The following is an 18,328-nucleotide window of genomic DNA, read 5'->3' on the forward strand; positions in this document are numbered from 1 at the left end:
GGTGGGATTATGTTGCAGGTGACAGAAGTTGCAGAGTATGATAACAGGATCACATTTTAGGTTGCGGAAATTGTCCTCTGCTGCTAACTTTCACCCCAATTTCAAATACACACGTCCTTCTTTCAAGTTAAGTTTATTGTCATCTGTACAAGTACAACCTGATGAAACAGCATTCTCCGGTCCTCGGTGCAAAACACAGACACACAACCAGACATAACACACACACAGACCAACAATACATATGCAAGACAAGTATTCATCTGTACAAATAAATAAATAAATATTGTTTAACGAAAATGAAAGTCTCAGATGGTTAGTGTGAGCAGTTCCTTCGGTCGTTCAGCATTCCTGTGCTGCCTGTGGGAAGAAGCTGTTCCTCAGCCTGGTGGTGCTCTCTCTGATACTCCTGGATCTCTTCCCCGATGGGAATGGCTGAAAAATGCTATGTGCAGGGTGGAAGGGGTCCTTAATGATTTTGCGCACCCTCTTCAGACAACGATCCTGGTAGATCATGTTGATGGAGAGGGAAGGGAGACTCCTCTCTGCCACTCTTAAGGTCTTGTGGATTGACCTGGGATCCATTTCTCTGCAGCAACTGTACCACACTGCCTTGCAGCTGGCCAGGACATTCTCGATAGCACTCCTGCAGAAGGATGACATAATGGTGGCCAGTAACCTTGCCTGCTTCAGTCTTCTTAGGAAGTGCAGTAGGTGTTGTGCCTTTCTGACAAGTGAGGAGATGTTGAGTGTCCACGATAGGTCAGTAGTTAAGTGAACTCCAAAGACATTGGTGCTCTCCACTTTCTGTAGTAGTGTAGTGGAGAGTGGTGGTTCTTGGTCCTCCTGAAGTCCATGATCATCTTTGTCTTGTCCACATTGAGCCTCAGGTTGTTACTCTTGCCTTTCTCGATCTCTCTGTCTCAATCTCGAGAGTCAAGCTTTCTGCAGACATTTTCTACAAACCCAACAATTCCCACAACTACCTTTACTGCACCTCTACACACCCTGAACCCTGGATTCTATTTCTTTCTTTCAATTTATCTGTCTCCATTGCATCTGCTCCTAGGTTGAGTCTTCCATTCCAGATCATCTGAAATGTCCTCCTTCAAAAATCATGGCTTCCCTCCTCTACCATCAACTCAGCCCTTACCCACATCTCCTCCATTTCCTGCTCCTCTGCCCTGGCCCCCTGCACCCCTATGAGCAACAAAGACTGGATTCCCCTTATCCTCACCTACTACCCCACCAGCCTCCACATCCAACATATTATCAAACCCACCATGACCCTGCCTGGTCTATACTATCCCTTTTGATCTTCCCTTCACAGAGACAGAATACTCTGTCCTCAATCGAGGCCTCACTTTCAACCCCCTTTGTCCTCACCTCAATGGGTTCTGCGCATGCCCCAATGCCAAACTCTTCTTCTGTCATCTCTGTCTCTGTGCCCACTTCTTCCACCATGATTCTCCACCCCTCCAACCCCCCCCCCCAAAGAAGAACCCTTCTCTCATCTTAAGCCTTCTTCCTCCACTTGTACACTTCATCGTGGCGAGCTCCTCAATGCTGGATCTTTTTATTTCCAATCACCACCGAGTCATCAACTATCTCAATCTCACCACTCCCAACTCTTATCCTAATCTAACCACCTTGGAATGTACTGCCCTGCATACTCTCTGCACCAATCCCAACCTCACTATCAAATTTGTGGAAAATGGTGTTGCTGTTGTGGACTGGCGCACTGACTTCAATCTTGCCAACACCAGAGGACATCTCTAAGACATCTCCTCTTACTTTCCCCTTCAACAGAACCTCATCAAACCACCATCTCAATCTTACCACTTCCGATCTTCTCCCTCCCATGGCCTCAAATCTCATTGTTTCCCAACCCTGCACTGCCCGTTCCACAAACCCAACTGTCCCAGCAGACCATCGTGTGCTCCTTCTCCACTGAATTGGTATCATCTTATCTCAATTTCATACCCCCCCCCCCGATCCAGACCCTCCCCACCTACATCTGGGACACTTCACACGCCCTCTATCACTTCAACAACTCCAGTTCCCTGAAGGGGACCACCTATTTATACCATGGATATCCAATCCCTCTACACCTCCATCCTCCAAATGCCTCAAAGCTCAGTTTCTTTCTCAGCATAGGCCCAACCAATTCCCCTCCACTGCCATCTTCCTTCTGTCTGACAGAACGTATCCTCATGCTCAATAATTTCTCCTTTGACTCATCCTACTTTCTCCAAGTCAAGGGAGTAACCATGGGTACACCCGCATGGACCCAAGCTATGCCTGCCTTTTTGTTGGCTATGTGGAGCAATCCATACTACGCAGGCAAGGTTCCTCAACTACATTGACGACTATATTAGTGCTGCCTGATACACCCATGATTTGCTCATCAACTTTTTCCATTTTACCCTGATTTCAAATCCACCTCTAGTGTGACACTCCCTTTTCGTGATTCCCCCGCCTTCATCTTGGGAGACAAACTTTCCACAGACATTTTCTACAAACCCACCAAATCCCACACTTACCTCAACTATACCTCTCCACACCTTGTCCCCATAAGGATTCTATTCCATTCTCTTAATTCCTCCCTCTCCATCGCATCTGCTCCCAGGATGAGGTCTTCCACTCCAGATTATCAGAGATGTCCTCCTTCTTCAAACAACATGCTTCCCCTCTACCATCATCAACTTTGGTGTCCTTTCCTGCATATCCTCCATTTCCCACTGCCCCTAGATGTAATGAGGACTGGAATTTCCATATCCTCACCTACAACCACCCCCCACCCCCAGCCTCCACATCCAACATATTATCCTTCACAATGTTTGTCAACTACAACATAATCCCTCCCCTCTCCTCCTTCCTTAGTGATCGCTCCCTCTGTGACTCCATTGTCCACTTTTCCCCTCCCACTTGGAGCCTACACCTGTGACCACAGGAAGTGCTACACTTGCATTCACATCTCCTCCCTCACGACCATTTGGAAGCCCCAAACAATCCTACCAAGTGAAGCCATGTTTCACTTGTGATTCATTAGGTCAGCTACTGCTTCAGGTGCAACCATTGTGGCCTTCTCTACATTAGGGAGCTTGTCTGTAGCCACCCATTTTAATTCTATGCCCCACTCCTGTGCTGCCATCGCTGTCATGCACTGCCATACTGAGGCCACCTGTAAATTGGAGGTACAATGCCTAATATTCTGTCTGGGTGCTCACCAACTCGATGGCATTAACATCGACTTTTCCATTAGCCTCCTCCCGTCTCCCTCTCTTCCCCATCCCTCTGTCTCCTTTCCTCCAGCTCTCCACCCCCTTCCCTCTCCATTCAGAGAGCTGTCCCCCTCCCCATCACATATCAGCTTTTTATATCTGCCCTCCCACCCATATCCACCGATGACCTCTTGCCTGTAGGTCTGCGTTCCTTCCCCTGCCCACACCATTTTACTCAGACACCTGCCTGTTTTCTGCTCATACCTTCACAAAGGGTTTAGGCACAACAATTTGGTTATGTACCTTTAATTTTGCTATCTAAAGAACTGTGGAGTTGATCAGCTTTTTTTGGTAAACCAATGGTTCTCAACGTTTCTCTTTCCACTCACATACCAGTTTAAGTAATCCATATGCCATCGGTGCTCTGTGATTAGTAAGGGATTACTTAAGATGGGATGTGGATGGAAAGAAAAGGTTTGAAACCCACTGTTTTAATCGTCCCTAATTGACTCGTTATGTGCACAGTTTCAGAACTCCAAAGGACATGGGCCAATGACAATTTTTCTCAAACAAAATATTTCACTAACAATTGGGTCTAGAGCAGTGATTCTCAACCTTCCCTTCCCACTCACATCCCACCTTCAGCAATCCCTTACTAATCACAGAGCACCGATGGCACAGGGATTACTTAAAGTGGTACATGAGTGGAAAGAAAAAGGTTGAGAACCACTGGTGTAAACCAACTCCTGATTCCAGTAGACACTTTTAAACTGGGCAACCCTCCTGGATCCCAAGTGCAATTACTGGGGCAAAGGTGCTGGAAGGTGCAGGGGATCGACCCATTAAATTGCCAACCTGGCGATTTAAGGGGGATCCCGCCCCCACGATGATGTGTTGAATGACGTGCCATGAACTTACTGAGAATGATCTTCAGATGCTGGCTAAGCAACTCTGCTGTGCTGCAGTACACCAGGCAACTGTTGTGACCACTGCTGTCAGGCGAGTGCTGGAGTCATTGGGGGAGCAGCAGGATGTAAGCACTGTGCATTTCAGTAGGTGAAGCCCACCTCTTAGGTACGTCAGTGACACGGCTGGATTTGGACCATGCTGACCAAGTCGGACCCTTTCAAGCTGCCGTGTGAGCTGGGCGCTAACCGGGCAAATTGCCCGGTTAACCCCATTTTACATGGCAGCTTGAAAGGTCTTACTGTTGCCTGCTCAACGGGCACTAATCTATATGTACAAATGAACTAATCTCCTCTTCTATCACCTCACACCCCCAGGAGAGTAGAACAGGGCATATGAATGTAAAAATATGCAAAGCAACATTTGCTTTGACAAGATCTCAGTCGTCATTTACAACTGAATTCTGATGCAACGGGACAATAACTAAAAAAAATTGCATGGACCTGTGTGAAAGGGGAACTTCTTCACTCAGAAAGTGCAACAAGCTGCCATCTGACATGGTAAACACAGACTCACTCTTAAGTTTTTAACAATAAATTGGGTAGATGCATGGATGGGGGTGGTCTGGAGGGTTATGGAATGGGTGCAGATCAGTGGGACTAAAGGAGTGATGTTTTGGCACAGACTAGAAGGGCTGAATGGCCTGTTTTCCGTGCTGCAGGTTTCTATAGTTCCTTCAGGGATCCACGAGCATTTTGGGATCCATTGACTGCCTACCAGGAGTGAACCTTGGAGGAAGCTAAACCACTGTAGTTCAAACACACAGTCATAAGTTAATTCCTTTGTGAAAATACACGGGTAACATATCAAAGGAGGATGGGTTAGATAAGCCATTCTCAATCTTTTTTTTTCTCACTGTGGCCCCTTTGGGATGCTGCTCGAAGCCAATGGGCCCCCTTCCCCGTGAAGCAGTCAAGTTTAGTTGGTTTCATGTGTACTTGTCTACCTACCACAAAAAAAATTAAAATATTTTATGATTTCAGTCCATGACCTCTCCCTCTCCCCCTCCCCCTCCTTTTAAATGTGCTGTGGCCCCTGTTGAGAATTAGATGACCACAGTGTTCTAAGAGTGCTTTAGTCCTTGCAATTTAAGGATAGCTGACAGTGTGGTGATACAACCACTACACTGGCTGCACTCCTACCAGCCTACTGCAGGGGGAAACCACTGTACTTGCAGGAAGGCAACCTGGGAGGCTGGCCCCACCTTCCTGCTGTCAATCACCAGCTCGTGTAAAGACTTGAGCCGGCCCCTTTGGGCACGTAGAGCCAGGTGTGTACTGAGACCTGGTGTGTACGTTTAAGCTGATTAAAGCCAATTACACAGTCTGTGGACTCTGTGTCTGAATTCTTCACACAGCAGTGCTCACAGACAGGATATAAGTAAACACATAGCAATAAATTGATAAAATACATTTGCTGTAATTTACTCAACAGGCACATTATAACATCAGGAAATAATTTACTTGGATAATTAGAAATGAGAGAGCTATGGCTGCACCTGTTAAATTTGTTCAGGAAGAAGCAAAATTCCTTACTGTTAGTTTACTTGCTTTACGAGCTTGAATGAATCTGCTGTGGTGGCAATTTTGACAACCGTGAGGTAGGTTCAAGCTCACAAAGGGAAGATTTGACCTGGATTTAACTAAGTCTGTATAAAAGTAGTAAATGATTTTGTTACAGACTGCAGATCAGAGCAAATCATTCCTCATTGGCCTTCTTTAATTTTCACTAGATATTATTTGAAAGGCCTACAGGATTTAGTAAATTTTTAAAATATGTAAATGTAGACATACAGCACAGTAACCGGTCATTTTGGCCCACGAGTCCACGCCACCCAATTTACTCTCCATTAAGCTGCACCCCCGGTAGCTTTCGAATGGTGGGAGGAAACTGGAGCCCCCGGGGAAAACCCATGCAGACACAGGGAGAACGGACAAACTCCTTACAGACAGCGCAGGATTCGAATCCTAGTCCTGATCACTGGCGCTGTAAAACCGTTGCACTAACCACTATGCCCTTAATTAGCCTCAGGTTCTGTGTTAAGCCCAATGTGATTCTTAAAAAACTCTTACATTTAGACATAGTGCATGGTAACAGGCCATTTCGGCCTACGAATCTGTACCCCCCAATTTACGCCCCATTAATCTACACTAAATCAATATTTTATGTCAGTATTCACTATAGAAGACATTAGTAATATCCCTAACAGATGGAGGCTTCAGGGAGTAGAGTTAGATTCAGTTCAGGATACTAGAGAAATTGTGCTAGGTAGACTGAATGGATTAAATATTGATAAATCTCCAGGACCGGACAAGGTACACCCATGGGCTCCGAAAGAGGTGGCTTTGGAGATTGTGGACCCATTGGTGGCAACCTTCCAGAAATCAATAGACTCTGGCATGATTCCAGGGGATTGGAAGGTTGCAAATGTGGTTCCACTGTTCTAAGAAAGGTGGGAGACAGAAAAAAGAAAACTATAGGCCTATTCGTCTGATGTCGGGGGTGGTTGGGAAGATATTAGAGTCGAACCTCAAGGATGAGGTTATGAAATACCTGGAAATGCATGACAAGATAGGTCCAAGTCAGCATTGTTTTGTAAAGGGTAGATCATGCCTGACCAAACTATTGGAGTTTTTTGAAGAAATCTCACGTAGGATAGACAAAGGGGAGGCCTGGATGTGGTCTATTTTGATTTTCAAAAGTCTTTCGATAAGGTCCCGCATGCTAGGCTGATAAATAAGATGAAGGTCCATGGAATTACAGGGATGCTATTAGACTGGATAGAAAATTGGCTGATAGGCAGAAAGCAAAGGGTTGAAATTAAGGGATCCCGTTGAGGATGGCTGCCTGTAACAAGTGGTGGTCCGCAGGGGTCGGTCTTGGGGCCGCTGCTGTTTACAGTTTATATTAACGATTTGGATTGTGGAATGAATGGTTTTGTGGCCAAATTTGCGGATGACACAAGTTAGGTGGCAGAGCAGGAAGTGTTGAAGAAATTGCAAAGTTGCAGAAGGATATAGACAGATTGGGAGACTGGTCAAAAATATGGCAGATGAGATACAACACTGAGAAATGTACAGTTCTACATTTTGGGAGTGGAAATAAACAGGCAGAGAACTATTTGGATGGGGAGAAAATTCAATCCTCGGAGGTGCAAAGAGTCCTGGGCGTCCTCGTGCAGAGAAACCTAAAAGTTAATGTCCAGGTGGGATTGGTAGTGAAGAAGGAGAATGCTATGCCAGCATTGATTTCAAGATGAATAGTGTATAAGATTAGAGAGGTGTTAATGGGGCACTGGTGAAACCCCATTTAGAGTACAGTTTTGGGCCCCCTATCTTAGAAAGGATGTGATGTTGTTGGAAAGGGTGCAGAGGAGATTTATTAGGATGATTCCTGGAATGCAAAGGCTAATGTATGAGGAAGGTTTGGCAGCTCTTGGACTGTATTCATTGGAGTATAGAATAATGAGAGGGGATCTCATGGAGACATTTCAAATATTGAAGGGTTTTGACAGACTGGATGTAGATAAGGGGTGAATCGACGACAAGGGGTCATAGTCTTAAAGTTAGAGGCCAGATCATTGGGAGTATTTAAGCAGGAAATGGATAAGAATTTCATTAGTAAAGGTATCAAGAGATATGGGGAAAAGGCTGGAATTTGGAACTAGGTGTGAGCATAATTCAGCTTGGCATAGTCACAGAATAGACTTGATGGGTCTAGTGGCCTGCTTCTGTTCCTTTATCTTGTAATCTTGTGACCCCCCTCCCCCCGCCCCCACACAGTACATTTTGAACGGTGGCAGGAAACCGGAGCCCCCCCCCCTTGGAAAACCCACGAGAACATACAAACTCCTTACAGACAGCGTGGGATTCGAACCCAGGTCCTGATCGCTGGCGCTGTAAAGGTGTTGAGTTAACTGCTATGCCAATTGTGTCACCCTGGGAATTGTGGAACTGGAACTGTACTGGTCAAGCAGTATGATTCGTGGTGAAAATTGTACCTTAGATTGGCTCATTGCATTTTAAAATAATTGTTGGGACAAGAGTGTGTCACAGGAAACATTCATTGGAATTATATGTAACCATGAAGCTCTGCATCATTTTACTTTCGCTAACAGCCTGGTTTTGGATCAGAAAATTAAAGGGCTGGTTTTAGTCAGATTTGCAGGGGTATGGGGACAACAGTAGGATGGGAAATGAGCCACAGCACATTGGGATGTCATGTTGAAGTTGTACAAGGCATTGGTAAGGCCTGCAGAGAGACTTACAAAAATGTTGCCTGGGTTTCAGGGTTTGAGATACAGGAAAAGGCTAAACAGGCTAGGACTTTATTCTCTGGAGTGAGGAAGATTGAGGGGTGATTTGATAGAATTATTTAAAATTATGAGGGGGACAGAAAGAGACAGTGTGGATGGGCTTTTTCCATTGAGAGTGGGGGAGATTCAAACATGAGGACATGGAATGAGATTGAAGGGGTAAAAGTTTAGGGGAAACATGAGGGGGAATTTCTTCACTCAGAGGGTGGTGGGAGAGTGGAACGAGCTTCTGGTCAAAGTGGTAGATGAGGGCACAATTTTAATATTTAAGGAAAAGTTGGATAGGCATATGGACGAGAGGGGTATGGAGAAGGTGGGAGAAGGTGCTCGGCCTAGACTTGAAGAGCCAAACTGGCATGTTTCGGTGCTGTAATCATCAGATGGCTATATGGTATTTGGAGCTTGACATTCAAACCAATTCAAAAGCAGAAGTGCATCTACCCTTGGCATTCTCCTGGCGGGACAGATTCATTTACAACTGCCTGGTTATATTAAGATAAAAGAAAAGAATCTTCCACTAACATGAGGAGTAAAATATTACATCTCTTACATTTAATGGGGGGAAAATATCATCATTGAAGATATTGAGAATTCAGAGCCTCCGTGCCAAAGTATCTTCAAGCTACATGTAGTTTCCCCCCTGTTGCTGTCCAGTGTAATATTCACCTACCAAAGGAAACTCATGGGATACTTTTCCATCCGGCGGTAGTTTGGCTCCAAATCCTAATGCTGGAAAGAGTTTGTCACTGTCATAGTCCTGAATGATTTCTCCGACTGCTTTCAATGCCATGGCGTATGCATTCATCTGATAGGGGTTCATGTAGTGAAGGGAAGTGGGCTGCGATGGGTTCCCTGTAGGAGGACAGAACCATCAATCTGAAGGAACTGTGTAAAAGGTAAATCACAAAATTCTGCAGACACCATGGTTGAAATTTAAAAAAAAAACCACAAAATGCTGGAGAAACAATGTCCTTTCTTCTTCTTTGGCTTGGCTTCGCGGACGAAGATTTATGGAGGGGGTAAAAGTCCACGTCAGCTGCAGGCTCGTTTGTGGCTGACAAGTCCGATGCGGGACAGGTAGACACGGTTGCAGGGGAAAAATGGTGGGTTGGGGTTGGGTGTTGGGTTTTTCCTCCTTTGCCTTTTGTCAGTGAGATGGGCTCTGCGGTCTTCTTCAAAGGAGGTTGCTGCCCGCCAAACTGTGAGGCGCCAAGATGCACGGTTTGAGGCGAGATCAGCCCACTGGCGGTGGTCAATGTGGCAGGCACCAAGAGATTTCTTTAGGCAGTCCTTGTACCTTTTCTTTGGTGCACCTCTGTCACGGTGGCCAGTGGAGAGCTCGCCATATAACACGATCTTGGGAAGGCGATGGTTCTCCATTCTGGAGACGTGACCAACCCAGCGCAGCTGGATCTTCAGCAGCGTGGACTCGATGCTGTCCACACATAAAGTGTCCTTTATGTAGCAAAGGTAAATACATAATCGACGTTTCGGGCTTGAGCCCTCCATCAAAATGCTGGCAAGTGTCCGAACAAAAGAGTGGGGTGGGGGTGTGGCAAAGGAGATGATAGAGGGAGGGAACAGCAGCAGTGAGGGGGAGGGGGAAGGGGTGGAAGAACTGGAAAGACAGGAAAAGGGGAAGGGGGGGGGGAAAGAAAAGGTCAGGAGGTTTAATGGAAAGCAATAAAGTCAATGTCCATGCCATGTGGCTGGAGGGTGCCCAGACAGAAAATAAAGTGGTGTTCCTCCAATCTGTGGGTGATTAGGGTGGGATAGTACAGAAGGCCATGGACCAACATGTGAGTACAGGAGTGTGACTTGGTAAAGGTTCCATTATTGTCATTTAACACTATATTTAGAATATAACATACATGAAATTCTTTAACTTTTGTCCAGCTTAAGGCAGGCAGAGAGTCGCCACATTGTCCAGCGCCCCTCACAGAAACCTGCAGCACTTGGTGTTCCAAGGAGGTCTCCCCTCCAAGTACTGACCAGTCCTGAGCCTGCTTAGCTTCCGAGGTCAGCCACTCTCAGGCATATTCGGGCGATTAGGTGCTATTAATAGCCCAATCCAGGCAAAGACATTGTGAAATATACAATGCGACCAAGTATGCTCACATATTATTGTTCGACATTGTATTAATTTGACTTTATTCCAGATAAGAAAATTAATTAAAACATACATACATTGTAGAATCAGAATTTATTGTCATGAACACGTCAGAAAATTTGGTGTTTTGTGGCAGCGTCACAATGCAAACATTCATATAAACCACCTCACAACAAATTTTTAAAAAGTGCATGAAAAGTAAGGCACTAACCAAAGAACTAAGTAAAATATAAAAGTAAAATCGAAAATAAGCCTGTTTCTCCTCATCTCCAGGTTGGGAATTCCCTTTCAAATGTGCAGGGATCCTGATCCCACGCCTGCTCTGGCTGCCAGATTTCGGAAGCAGATTTCCCACCCTAATGCCTTGGGAGCAGCTGAATGCTCGTCGTTCCCTTTGGGAACACTGGCCAGGACATTATAGAGCAAAACCCTTGTTCTCTGGAATGCAAGCAACCGGCAGACTCAAGCCAAAAAAAATTCATGGTAAGTAAATAGGTACAAAATGCAGGTTTAAAATTGGCGTTCCTCACTGTTAGTTCGCCAATCAAGCAACCAGAAAATTAACTTATCTGGTATTTACCAATCCCCAGGTGCTTTACTGTACCAGCACACAAAAATAGAGTATTTAGGGATGGATGTCCTCCTCAAACTTACCATTAGATGCAGTGAAGTCTATTGCCACGGTAAAGTTTAGCTGGGTTCTGGAAGACAGCCAATAACAGGGAGGTTCAATAGTTATGATGACTGCACGACCTTACATTTAAACTACAGAATTTAACAGGCAATAATATCAAAGTACGATTGATTCCTACCCGCCTTTAATGTAATCCACAAATGTGAAATCAGATTCCACTTTGAAGGAAAGGAGAGTCACCTGGTAAGAAGAAATAGAGAAAAATCAGAGTGAGCATGGTATGACGATCTTGTGATACAATCTCAGGGACTATTCATTCTCCCTCCATTGTACACACTAAGAGGGAATTTGGATAGTTCAGTAATTTTTACAGGCTCCTTTAGCAGCAAGGGCAATCTCCTGAATGTTACCCTGTGGGGTTTTGTGCTGAGAGAACATCATACCAGGCACAAGGGCCTGCATTAATAAGATTAGTGAACTCAGAAAGTCTGCAGCAGACAAAGAATGGTTGCAGGAACCCAGCATCCATGGGCAGAAATGTGACTGATCATTTCTAGCCATGGAGACTGACTGACCCGCTGAGTTCTTCCAGCAATTCTTTCCTGCTCAAGATAGTGGGGATCTGCGGCTTTTGTGTTTCTCTGAGAAATGCTGCACGTTGTTTTGAGGATGAAACTTGGGGTACATGGAGGACGCCATTTTGGGTAACTATGTTTCCGTCGCATCTATGACGTATCGGGCAATTTCCATTTTTTACCCAGTTGTCAGCTGGAAGAAAACACGGAGCAGAAAGCAGGAATTCTTTCAAAAATTTTCTGCAAGCATTTTGTCCAACAGCCATTCTATTGAGATACTGGTTATTTGTCAGGATGGGAAATCTGTTGCTAGAGGTAAGTCTGTGCCTGTGTGCGTTGAGACGAACTCCAGAGTGTTAACTTGCCCTGTGACATCACAGGCACCAGACTTCACTCCATTGAGGACATCGACATGAGGCAGTGTCTTAAAAAAGCAGCCTCTATCCTCAAAGACCCCCCACCACCCAGGCCACACCCTCTTCACTCTGCTGCCATCGGGAAAAAGGTACAGGAGCCTAAAGACGAGCACTCAGCGGCACAAGGACAGCTTCTTCCCCGGTGCCATCAGATTCCTGAATGATCAATGAACCAAAGACACGGCCTGACTCTTTGTGGACTAATATTGTTATTATTTATTTTCCTTACAGTGATGTAGTAAGATGGTATAAAATGAATGTACAACTGTGATACTGTCACAAAACACTGATTTTCATGACTTGTTCACGATAAATTCTGATTCATAGTTCCCAAGGTCTTTCAATAACTTTTCAAAGCAGAGTTAACCTTTATTTTACATTCATAGAGCTCAGAACATTACAGGCCCTTTGGTCTACGATGTTGTGCCGACCCACACATACCTACAAAACTAAACCCTCCTGACCACAAAACCCTCTGTGTTTCTTTCCTCCATGAGCCTCTCTAAAAGTCTCTTAAATGCCCGAAAATGTTTCAGCCTCCTCCACCATCCCCGGCAAAGCATTCCAGTTACCCACAACTCTGTGTAAAAAAAAAATACTTCTGGTGTCTTCCGAAACTTCCTTCCCTTCACGTTGTACAGATGTCCTTTGGTGTTTGCTACTCTTGCCCTGGGAAATAGGTGCTGGGTGTCCACCTCATCTGTTGCCTCCCAGAACCTTGGAGACCTCTATTAAGTCACCTCTCATCCTTCTTCACTCCAAAGAGAACTGCTAACTTTGCCTCCCAAGTCTTATTTTCCAATTCAGGCAACATCCTGGTAAATCTCCTCTGCCTCCTCTCCCAAGCTTCCACATCCTTCCTGTAATGAGGTGACCAGAACTGAAGACAATATTCCCACCAGAGATTTGTAGAGCTGCCACAGTTCAGCAGAGGTTCCTTTATAATGCTGTGCAGTAACTGGGAAAAAGAGCTTAATTTTTCTGTGTGGGAAGAAACAATCAATAGGAAACATGTTGAGTGCCAATAATATTTGGTGAAAAAAAAACATACTCCCAGGCCAGTGGAAAGCAGTTAATTGGGCTTGATGACACAAAATTCAGCTCTATAAATGTTGCTGCAAATCATATTTCCATCTACTGCCTTCTCCAGCTGTCGCATTTGCTGCAGTAATGATTTATGTTCACAGGAAAAGAATACAAACTAGGTTTGAGAGAGCAGCAAAGCTGGAAATTACTATTGATTATAGAAGTGCCTGAATGCCTAATAGGCTTGTGTGGCAATTTCTTGTCACTTGTTGATCTGTTCTCTTGAACTCCGCTTTATATAATTCTATTTTCATATTTCACTTTCCAATAAGTGTGAGGGCAAGAGTTATTTTTGGGTTGAAAGATGGAAATCATCCATTCCAAAATACAGAAAGCTAAGGCAACATTTTCTCAGGGTCTTCAGCTTCATTTAGAACCTCGTGAACTCGGTCATCTTTCCCCGTTCAGTAATTTCTCACTGACTCACTGATGCAAATGTGACTTTGTTCATTTTATGAAGATCAAGCTATGTGAAAACCAGCCAAGATCTTGACGAAAGGTGGTGTAGGTTTAGATGCACCGTAACATCAAATCTATCAAATTGTATTTGCAAAGACTTAAAAGATTCTGAGACACAGGCCATTCAGCCCACCTGGTTTTTTTTGGCAGCATTAAACTTAGACATACAGGATGGTAACAGGCCCTTTCGGCCCACGAGTCCGTGCCGTCTCATTAACCTTCAGCTCCCCATGCATTTCGAATGGTGGGAGGAAACCAGAGCCCCCCCGGGGAATACCCGCACAGACACGGGGAGAACGCACAAACTCCTTGCGGACTACGCGGGATTCGAACTCCAGTCCTGATCACTGGCGCTGTGAAGGCGCTGCACTAACCCGCTACTGTTGTAAACCACTGTTACGCTATGATTGGCTGCTGCTGGCTGGACATGCCTCCCGAGACCAATCCTACCCATGGTCCCTTTGCATGCTCCCCGTTCCATTCTACCTCGAACAGTCAATGAGGTTGACAGCTGTTCCAGCCAAAAGCCCATCAGTTTCACAACGTCAGTCTTTTGTAATTGTTGATGGTGCATCAGCTACGCTAACCATGCTGTCCCCTGCATACCTCTGCTCACTCTGATGACCTCAGCTAATCCTGGCCTTGATATCCTTCCATTCTCTATCCCCTCTTGGCAGTTCTGAGCCTCAATGAATATACAGTGATAGAGAGGTGTGAAGCAATTTAAATACAAGGAGAACAATTTCAAATTTAATCTGACTTGGGAAAGATGATCTTAACACAGGGTGAAAGACTGAACATAGAGACAGTGGAACATCAGTGCTGGAAGGCTCAGTTGGTTCAGAAATGAGGTTAACACTAAAGCGAAGCTGGAGTGGCCTCTCCATGGTGGAAGTGAAAGCAGAGTTGATATGGAGATCCGTCTGTTGCCCATGCCATGGGGCATCCTCCACCCCCCTCCTCCATGCTAATGACAGGTCTAAAGGAACAACGAAAGTCGATACAGCTTGGTGCCAGCAGCATCGCAGGAGCTGCCGAGCCAATGCTGGGTACAACAGTCAGCCACCTTTGGAGCTCCGGATTTTTCCACGGGGTTTACGCCCAAACCATTTCCTGTGAGTGGGTACAGCCACAAGGGAGCGGTGGTTTGAAATCGGAGTTTTCCCTCTCCTGGATGATGTGGCTAATGAGCCCCATCTGCCCGAAACAACTGGTTTCAAGATGCCACTGACCTGCCTTTGCCCCTTCTCCTGTCAGTGAGAACACGCGAAGGCCAGGAGCTAGACTTGGTTATCAGAGGCTGTTTGAGACGCACACCATGAAGAGCATTTGTGTTGAGTGGGAGCTCAAGACCTCCATCATCCTTTGGCTATGACAACCTTTTGAGCCGAAATGTAGTTAATCAACCTGGATTTTAGGGAACCAAGTGATATGAGGATAGTACAGTGAAATGGCATTAAGGTGGAAAACCAGCCAAGATCTTGATGAAAGGTGGTGTAGGTTTAGATGCCCTGCTCCTTCTCCTAGTTCATACATTCTTATAGATTTCAGACAAGCTGTTTAACAGCACAAAAGTGAGTTGAAGGCAGCCAGTGCAGAGAGGGAGCTGGGCATTATCACTGTACATACAACAGTCAACCTCACCTCTGTGGATAATGTTCCACAGCACAGTTAGCACAACACCTTTACAGCATTAGCGATCTGAACCAGGGTTCAAATCCCGCGCTGTCCTTAAGGAGTTTGCATGCTCTCCCCTTGTCTGTGTGGGGTTTTCCCCGGGGGCTCTGGTTTCCTCCCACTGTTCAAAATGTTCTGGGGTCGCAGGCTAATGGGCTGTAAATTGGGTGGTACAAACTCTTGGGCTGGAATTACCTGTTACCGTGCTATATGTCTAAATTTAAATGTAAAATCTCTGAAAGGGGAGCAATCTAAATATGGCAGAAGAGTGGATCAAGGCTAAATCCTGGCCAGGAGAGTTACAGGGCAGTGGAAAGAAAAGCAATCATGACGGTGGTTTGGTTCTACCCAGCAGGGCAAAGGCAGAACTTTGTCTGAAGTTAAACAACAGAGGAGATATTTGAGAATGATGTCATTCTCAGCCATTACAAATCTGGCAATGAAGTCAGTGAACCAGATGCTGATATAGACAATTAATAGTGCCCTCTATCGGCTATGTTTTAAGGTACTTCACTATCATGTTGTCTCCATGCCCAATCAATCTTATTAATCAGGGGACTGACTTCAAGTCTCGAGATGTCCTGTGACAATAAAATCTCCAGTGAGACCACCCTTGAATATTGTGCTCAGTTCTGGTCACCTCATTACAGAAAGGATGTGGAAGCTATGGAGAGGGTGCAGAGGAGATTTACCAGGATGTTACCAGGATTGGAAAATATGTCTCATAAAGGAAGATTAGCACAGCTGGGACTTTTCTCCTTGGAGTGAAAAAGGATGAGAGGTGACTTAACAGACAAGATTCTCAGAGGCAGAGATAAGGTAGACAGTCAGTTCCTTTTCCCAGGGTGGGAACAGCAAACACCAGAGGATACCTGTAGAAAGTGAAGGAAGGGAAGTTTAGGGGAGACATCAAGGGTATGTTTTTTGACACAGAGGGTTGTGGGGGCCTGGAATGCGTTTCCAGGAATGGTGGTGGAGACCAGAACAATAGGGGCACTTAAGAGTTTCATAGACAGGTTTTGAGTTAGGGAGGGTTTAGATTTTTTTTAGTAGGTATATATAGGTCAGTACACCATTGTAAACCAAAGGGCCTGTACTATGCTGTAGTGTTCTATGTTCTATCTGCTCCAGGAGCCAATGTGTGGTGATACTCACTGTTCCAGAGTTCACATACTTCTTCTTTTTCCCTCTTTTCTTTGGATTTAAGACCTAAAGGAAACAATAAAGAATTATTCAGGCTGAGGTGGTAAATTTAAATATTTGGAGGGTGAAGGGTGCCCAGAGGAAGATGAGGTGTTGTTCCTCCAACTTGCAGGTGGTCTCAGTCTGGCAGTGCATGAGACCATGGACAGACATGTCAGCAAAGGGAATCGGATGGGGAATTGAAATGGGTTTTCACCGGGAAATCCTCATTATTGAGGTGGATGGAGCCAAGGGGCACGAAGAAACGATCTCCGAGTCTGCATCCAGAATTCTTTGGTTTCCACTAGCCACCATCCCCATTTATCCTTTTCTCTCTCTCGCTCTGACCCTCCCTCTCTCCCACTTTCCCTTTCCCTCTGTTTCCTTTCCCTCCAGCTCTGCACGCCCAGAGCCAAACCCTCCCCTGATCAATTCCCACCTTTCCTCTCCTATTCTCCCATCCATGTCCTTCTGTCTATCTGTGCTTCTCTCCCTGCCCTTTCTTCTCTCCAGCCTTTTAATTGAGGCGCCTTGTCTGCTTTTTGCTAATACCTTGAAGAAGGGCTCAGGCCTGAAACAGAGGTCATCTAGCTTTACCTCCTATGGGCACTACGAGACCTGCCGAGTTCCTCCAGCATTTCTGTGGTTTTTTTTTTCCTCAACAAGATTTGAAAGCAGAGTAAATTTTTGTAGATTACAGTGCGGTCACCAATCTTCAATTTAGTCAGTGTACGAAAAAGTCCATTACTTCACCTTGAAATACGATCAATAGGTAGGTTGGAACATCCTATTATCAAGTCCATTTCTGCTTTATAAGTTTGCTAAGATCAGCTAAAAGTTAAACTCAACTAGATTTGATCAGGTATTCCTAACTCAGTGGTTCTCAACTTATTTTTCTCCACTCACATCCCTTACTAAACCACAGAGCACATACAAAATTCCGACATCTACCTGACATCTACGACATCTCTCAATGAATATTATATAGATTAAAAAAACAAAACTTGGTCTGAACTATGTAATGGCCTTATAATAAATACAATAAATACGGTGTCATCTAATTTGTTACATAGATTATATATTGCACCTCAAAAATTATAAGAATGGAATCCCACATTATAAGATGAATGCTTCTGTTGTAAACAAAAAACCGGTACACTATTTCATTCGACTTGGACATATGAGGAAGTAAAACTTTTCTGGAATGAACTGAATCTAATATTAACTCAAATAACAAATAAAATACCTAAAGATCCTCAAAGTTTTATATTAAGTAATATAAATGAAAAAGACACAGTTAAAATTGGCTTGATCTCAGAAACAATTCATTATGTTTGCTTTAGCAGTAGCAAAAAACTGCATAGCGACAACTTGGAAAATGGAAACATCTTTGAAAATACAGCGCTGGTAAATCGAAATAGATCGCTGTATTCCATTAGAAAAAATTACCTATCATTTAAAAGATAATTTTGGACAATTTAAACAAAATCTGGGGACCATATATAAGGTTCATTGGTGATCGCCAGGCTCAAACCCCCCCCAACTCTTAAAGCGATAGTATAATGTATGTTACCGAATATAATATTACTCATCAAGTCAATAAAAATTGGATAATAACCAGATGACACCCTTTTTAAAAATTTGTGTTTAATTTTGGGGGGAGGAGAGGGAGGAGGGATGGGGAGAA

The 18,328-nt window shown here is 44.7% G+C and overlaps 1 protein-coding gene across 7 annotated transcripts in view; it reads right to left on the bottom strand.

Annotated features, from left to right (window-relative positions):
• The window catches only part of LOC138763077 (copine-9-like), a 461,486-nt gene that overhangs the window by 36,544 nt on the left and 406,614 nt on the right, over positions 1-18,328 (bottom strand). For all 7 annotated transcript variants that reach the window (XM_069936658.1, XM_069936659.1, XM_069936660.1 and 4 more), the window contains 4 exons: positions 16,615-16,668; positions 11,425-11,486; positions 11,267-11,313; positions 9,173-9,354 (listed from right to left, as the gene is read on the bottom strand). In XM_069936658.1, the coding sequence (XP_069792759.1) occupies positions 9,173-9,354; positions 11,267-11,313; positions 11,425-11,486; positions 16,615-16,668 (345 nt within the window). The remainder of the gene's footprint in view (positions 1-9,172; positions 9,355-11,266; positions 11,314-11,424; positions 11,487-16,614; positions 16,669-18,328) is intronic.

Source organism: Narcine bancroftii, chromosome 5, assembly GCF_036971445.1.
Source record: "Narcine bancroftii isolate sNarBan1 chromosome 5, sNarBan1.hap1, whole genome shotgun sequence".
NCBI classification, from domain to species: domain Eukaryota; kingdom Metazoa; phylum Chordata; class Chondrichthyes; order Torpediniformes; family Narcinidae; genus Narcine; species Narcine bancroftii.